The following is a 6,470-nucleotide window of genomic DNA, read 5'->3' as shown; positions in this document are numbered from 1 at the left end:
TCTCAAGTTACTACCATTTATATCTAGGAATTTCAGATATTAAAATACATTCTTTATTCGACAAAAGCATCGAATACCCAATGACAATGCCATCTATCGAGTTCAATTATAAATTAAAACAATTCCGGAACCAATTCAAATGCTGACAAACTTTAATGAAAACCTATTCAGCTGGTTATACATAAAGAAATAAACTAGATTAAAGTTAATAAAAATACCTTTTACCTTTTGTGATTAAAAAGTAAAAGATATATCTTATAAAAGAAATAAAAGAGAATCACAATTAGCCAGATGCTCTCGTTACATGACTCATTAGTCTTATCGGTACATCTGTTCTCTTCAAGTAAAAGAACAGAGAGAAACAAATATTGAAACAATAAGAATTGTTTGAAAGTTTTTAGTATTTCCCTTTTTATATGGCGGTTGCAGGCGGTGTATTGCAGATAATGCATTGAATTTACCGCGTACAGGCGCCGACAAATAAAATTTGTCTACTACCAGTCTTTTAGAGTATACGTTTTATAACAGTTGACAATTTCAAGTATTTAAGTAACATATTAATAAAGTTCTTTTCATTTTAAAAATAGAATTATCAGTTTTAGAATTTGAATATTTCGATGCCTTTAGATTAGAAATCTTACGGTTTAGAAATTAACTGAAATAACAGGTAAGAACTAGATTTTCTTAGAATTACATTTGTTATACGTATTATTAATATAATTTCATTTAATAAATAGTTATGTTCCTTATTATAGAATGTACGTGGCAAGGATCCTCGTGTGGTTACTGCCTACTTACACGCTAGCCTCACGAACCAATACATTTTCCGGGACAATGGTTGATTTCACAGACCCTAAGGTAAATTTGTTATATTATACAGTAATGTAGCCATATGAAAAATTTACGAAATTAATTTTAACAATTAACACCAGTTAATTAAATTAATGATTACATTGACATTAAATGTCGCACTCATGTTATTTAAGACTTCAATAAGGGACACCCTTAGTGTACATTTAGTATAAAAAATTTAACCCACATTTGTCAGTAACTGACAGTACTCACTTTGAGTAACAAATCTTTATATTGTTACCAGGTTCAAGGACATTTAGATGCATTAGTTAGAATGGCGCAAGCATGTGTGATAAAAGTCAGAGCATCGCCTAAAGATGTACGAGCGTACTTCACCAACTCACCACCGATCACCAGATCCGGTCAATGCTTCGCCGCATGCATGCTTGAACAGAGTGACGTTATTAATCATGGCAAGGTAAGGCTCACATTTATTCTATTACTTAATTCTTGGTAACTTATAAAGTAATAGAGTGGCGGCCACGAACAAGTCGACGCAGCGTGGGCAGGCCTCCTCTATTTGGTCAAGGTTGCGAGAGTATCCTGGATGCGGGTTGCACAGGACCGATCATCGTGGCGATCTTTGGGGGAGGCCTATGCCCAGCAGTTGGCGTCACTAGGTTGAAATGATGATGATGATGATGAACCTATAAAGATCTGTTGAGAGTAGCCCTGTAATATGAAAAACATAGTAAATGACAAACAAGGCATGACAAGACAGCTCCAGTCATGGATCTTGGGACATTTTTTTAGCATTCCCTTGGCGCCATTGACCTCTATCAATGGACAGGCTATAAAAAGTGTTTGCTTATTTGATTTTCGCCATTTTGGCGCTGACGGCGGCGGTTGATAACGTTGGTGAAAAATTGAACTAATAATAAAGATAGAACGAACAGTCATGGAACACCAACAGACACGTTTAAGTCGAAACGAATAGAAGCTGTCATTTTCAAGTAATTTATAGAGATTAGTGGTTGGTGGTAATAGTTTTTGTACTTTACTTTTACTTCCTATATCCACTAGACACTAGTTACTATTATATCTATACCAAGTATACCAAGTGTTAGTTACCGCTGTGGCATTAAAGACCCTGCTCCTTTTCAACTGTCAATTTAGGGTCAGTTCGACGTAACTTTGTTAGTACGAGTTAAGTTCATAGTTACCGCTACCTTTACACGAAAATTGAATGTGCATTGTGAATTAGGAGATGTATGTTCAAACGTTGTTAACTAACTAACTAGGGTGACGCAGAGACCCAAAGTGGGCCTTGGTCTCCGACAACAAAAGTCTCCACTTTCTCCGATCCCGCGCCGTCCCGACCCAGCCTCGGACCTGTAGGTCTCGAAGATCTCTATCTACCTCATCCATCCAGCGATATCTGGGTCGGCCAACGTTGTTACGTTGAACAAATTAATAAATCAAATGAAGACATTAATCACCCTCCCCCTCTCTCCCCAACATACTGTGTTCACGTTCAATACATATGTTGCACACCGCACGTTTGATATTACCATCGGATTATTAAATCCAACATTGTTTGGTTTAATAATCCGGTGAATAAAGCGCACGTTTATTTACTGCACGTGAATAGTGATTACGGGATTAAATCTAATAATAATCCGTTAATTAATATATTGGGAAAATATGAGTTATGTAATTTTTTCGAAAGGTTAATTATTGTAATTAACGTTGTAAGGAGGGAACGCATAGAACGGAGAAATATTCTCTTCCACTGTGTTCCCTCCATCTTCAATTAAAAGTAGGTAATGCATCTTTGCGGATGTCTATGGGCACTTCGCTTCGCTTTTTCGGCGAATCAAGTTGGCCGCTTGTTCTATTGCCACCTTATAATATTTAAAAAAAGTTTTACCCACTTCGCCAACACAAGATTAATTAAAAAACAGAAGCAATGCGATGTAAAAAGTCAAATAGCCTCTGTTTACCTCTTTCAGTAAACGGCTAGTGTAAATTAGATTGACTGCGCTTGTTTGTTTTTAATTGTCGAGTACGCGTTAATGCAAAAATCACATAGTATCTTTCAGAAGCGTAACTTGTCACGCTAGTGGAATACTGGCAATGACAAAACCATTTTTTCATTAACTAAATTAAGACAATATCATCCATAATATCAAAGTAAGTGTAACAAAAACATTCCTAATTTTCTACTTCTTTCAGATCAATCGGGATCTATTGATCCATCTTGCTGGCTTAGTGAACGGCAAGAACTCTCGTGTGGTGAGAAAGCTTCACAGCATATCCCGTCTTTGCCTTGACAGCATTGATGGCATGTCTGACAGATGTCAATTGGCGTCAACTTACAATGACTGTTTAAATGAAAACATGACAGAGTTCGCCTTTCCACTAGACATCGCTGAAGAAGCCGTCAGGAAAATGCCATTCCATCTTATACAACCCAAGTAAAAAATTGGTTTTCAATGTTTTATTTTTTTGTTAGAACGTGGAAAACCTATTCTACTGCCACAACATATTGTTATCTCAGTTTTGTCAAAGAGTATGACAGACACGGCAGTGTTTTGCATAAATTTTGGCAGGAGAATCGTTTATAATTTAATGCTTACTATTTAATTGGTCAATAAATTATTGTTACGACAGTTGTATGTGTGATGATAATGAACCCTTATGAACATAATTAAAAATATAATTTTGGAATGAATAATAAAACAACAACATAACTTACAGTACGTAATCTAAAATGGGTAGGCAGAGACCACGGATCTCCATTTGACGCGGTCCTGACACACTTCATTAGTTGACCACCACAACTTAAACAATTTTTATCTTTCACGATTAGTGAACTAATTTTATATTTTTCTTTCAGCTTACCTCAGGAGCTACGTCAATCATCATTTTAATGTTGTTTTTTTAAATATTCATACACGAATAAAGTATATCATAAGTTTGTATTTTTTTATTTGTATTAAGAAAATTATCCGAACTAAAAGACAAGTAACAGAAGCTTTTGTGTATGAATCAGACTAATAGTTAACTTTGTCAAATTAAACAAATTTCTAATAGTTCACAAAATTTCTAGACCGATTGTAAAAAGACGTTGTTCACAGACTATCGGCAACATTTCAATCTCTCGCAGTCGTTCTTTTTTTATTGTTAAATTACTTGACAGCACAGACAGAAAAACAAATACTATCCTTACATTTAATAATTTTATATTATTAGTAAAATCGAAATCTTGTGGAACTCGTAAAAACACTTAATAACAGGGAACTAATCAACGTGAGAGGTTTTCGATCCGATCTGAATGTCGGAGATAATTTTACTCTGTTAGTTATTCACGAGAACGAATTTACTTTTACGATATTCCATTATTACTTACGTCACAAGTACCTTCACAATTAATTAATTTAATTAATTAATTAATTACAATTATATTAATTATTTTACATGATTGATTGATTGTATTATAATATAATAATTAATAAAATTAAATAATAATTTATACATATTATAATACTCAAAAACTTGCAGATTAATTTAAATTAAAAAAAGCCGACTTATTACACTCAACGTGTTCAATATCAGTTTGGCAACGATGTACGAGTAATAGCATTTTATACACAATCGACTTGTTCGTACAAAAGAAATTAAAAAAGCAGATAATTCATTTTTCATATATTTATTCTATCATAGTTTCAGCAAAAGTCGTTGCTGAAATCCGAATCATCGCTTCTAAACAGAAACGTCATAATAATTATATACTACGTTTGGTATTTTTTTCCCTTAAGTAACAATATACCCAAATAAAACACTCAGAATTAAGCAAGTAAAATGCTAGAAATTATTTTCATTAAATTCCTATAACCTTTGCTATTAAGTACTATTTATAATTTCATAGTATTCTATAACAATAACGCAAAAGGTCAGCGAAGTCCCAACAAGCAAAGGTGGGCGTTTCAATCACTTTTCTTTGAACTTTGCTTACGAAAAGAAAACTGAAAATAGTTATTGGGTATTTATTAAAAATGTTAGAATTCTTGCATTTGTTAGGTTTTGTATAATTATAAATCTTTTATGATTTTAAAGTTATTATATCCATCCATCCATACATCCGAACATTCGCATTTATAATATTAGTAAGAATTAAAATTACCTAGTTTAAAATATACACATAAATATGTACACATTTCACTAGCTGAAAATGCCTATGAATTTATTTTGGGAAGTTTCTGTTATTTTTTTTTTATACCAGTATCATAAGGCGACAAACGAGCAAGCTGTTTTATTTGAGTCCGCCTAAACAGCGAAGCGACCGCTGCCCATAGACATCCGCAATTGCAGATGCGTTACCTTCCTTTAATCGACAGAGGAAAAGTGGGAAGGGAACGTGGACTAAAATTAGGCCTACGGTACCACACTCATCAGACGAAACGCGGAATTGCTTTCACTTGACGCCTGTCTTCTGTGTGGTCGTGGTATTTCACCGGTCGAGGCCCATTCGTGCACCCAACAAATATTGTTGTTGCGGGCTACCACTGTTCTGTGTTGTTTCACTCACATCACCTTTTCAATTTATATGTTTCTCAGGTACTTTGGAAAAATGTTTTTTTTTAAATTGCTATCACGAACATCTGAATATCGGTTTTTGGTTATTCATTTGATTTACTAACCGTTTAAATAAAGAGAAGTTGTAGTTTGAAAATATTTTTCATTAAACTTTCAGTAACCAAAAATTAGTTACTACCACGATCCCAGTACTTCTAACTTTGAAAAAATCTATTTAAATAACCTCCGCAAGTTTTATAAAAAGGATAAATGATAATTTCACATCATTCTTACTTTAGCGTACTCACAACAAAGTTATCATATAGAAAGCTTTTTCTTGTAACACCAAATAAGTTTTTAAAAATATATGTTTTCTCTGGGCTCATCTACGTGACTTTATGATATGATACGTCAAATAGATATGATAAAAGAGAGAAATGTACTAAATTCAACACAATAGGTATAATTTTCAGATAGTTATTAAACTGTAGAAATCAATTCATCAAATTGTAAATTTAATAAAATTTAATACAAATTAAGAGATATGATTTAAGGTGATATGTTCCTGTGGATGAATGGAAAAAACTCGCTGGCTAATATTTTTCCTGCGCTGTTTAAAAAAAAATTAAGTTTAATTGACATTTATTCGATTAACCGTTGATTTCTGAAACCAAAATCTGTGTATAAAACATATAGTCATCCCTCTTATTATTTTTGACTGAACAGAGATAACAATATGTTTTAAACGTGGATTTAAGATCTAAGAAATCCACGATAAATAGAAAATCAATGTGAAGTTCGTGGAATAATCTATATCTATATATATATATACATATATATATATATATATATATATATATATATAAAAGAAAGTCGTGTTAGTTACACTATTTATAACTCAAGAACGGCTGAATCGATTTGACTGAAAATTGGTGGGCAGGTAGCTTAGAACCAGGAAACGGACATAGGATAATTTTTACTCCATTTTCTATTTTTTACTCAGCGCGGACGGAGTCGCGGGTAAAAGCTAGTTTGCAATACTTTCCTTATTTAACAAATAACATTGTTTAACATATACTATGTATACATATAACAATAAA

At 33.0% G+C, this 6,470-nt stretch overlaps 1 protein-coding gene across 1 annotated transcript; it reads left to right on the top strand.

Annotated features, from left to right (window-relative positions):
- Window positions 1-756: 756 nt before the first annotated feature.
- On the top strand, window positions 757-3,725 carry LOC106720811. Its single transcript, XM_014515599.2, has 4 exons — window positions 757-858; window positions 1,097-1,270; window positions 3,028-3,269; window positions 3,692-3,725. Exons 1-4 carry the CDS (start codon window positions 757-759, stop codon window positions 3,723-3,725), a joined length of 552 nt encoding a protein of 183 aa, XP_014371085.2.
- The last annotated feature ends 2,745 nt before the right edge of the window (window positions 3,726-6,470 follow it).

The sequence above is a fragment of the Papilio machaon genome, chromosome 22 (genome assembly GCF_912999745.1).
Source record: "Papilio machaon chromosome 22, ilPapMach1.1, whole genome shotgun sequence".
Taxonomy (NCBI): Eukaryota; Metazoa; Arthropoda; class Insecta; order Lepidoptera; family Papilionidae; genus Papilio; species Papilio machaon.
This window is presented reverse-complemented; position numbering and strand designations above follow the sequence as displayed.

Bases quoted from the DNA above. Each gene is read 5' to 3' on its own strand.
- LOC106720811 (XM_014515599.2), top strand. From the start codon at position 757: ATGTACGTGGCAAGGATCCTCGTGTGGTTACTGCCTACTTACACGCTA. The intron at 859-1,096 runs GTAAATTTGTTA...TATTGTTACCAG, and splicing joins TTGATTTCACAGACCCTAAG to GTTCAAGGACATTTAGATGC. The intron at 3,270-3,691 runs GTAAAAAATTGG...TTTTTCTTTCAG, and splicing joins TTCCATCTTATACAACCCAA to CTTACCTCAGGAGCTACGTC.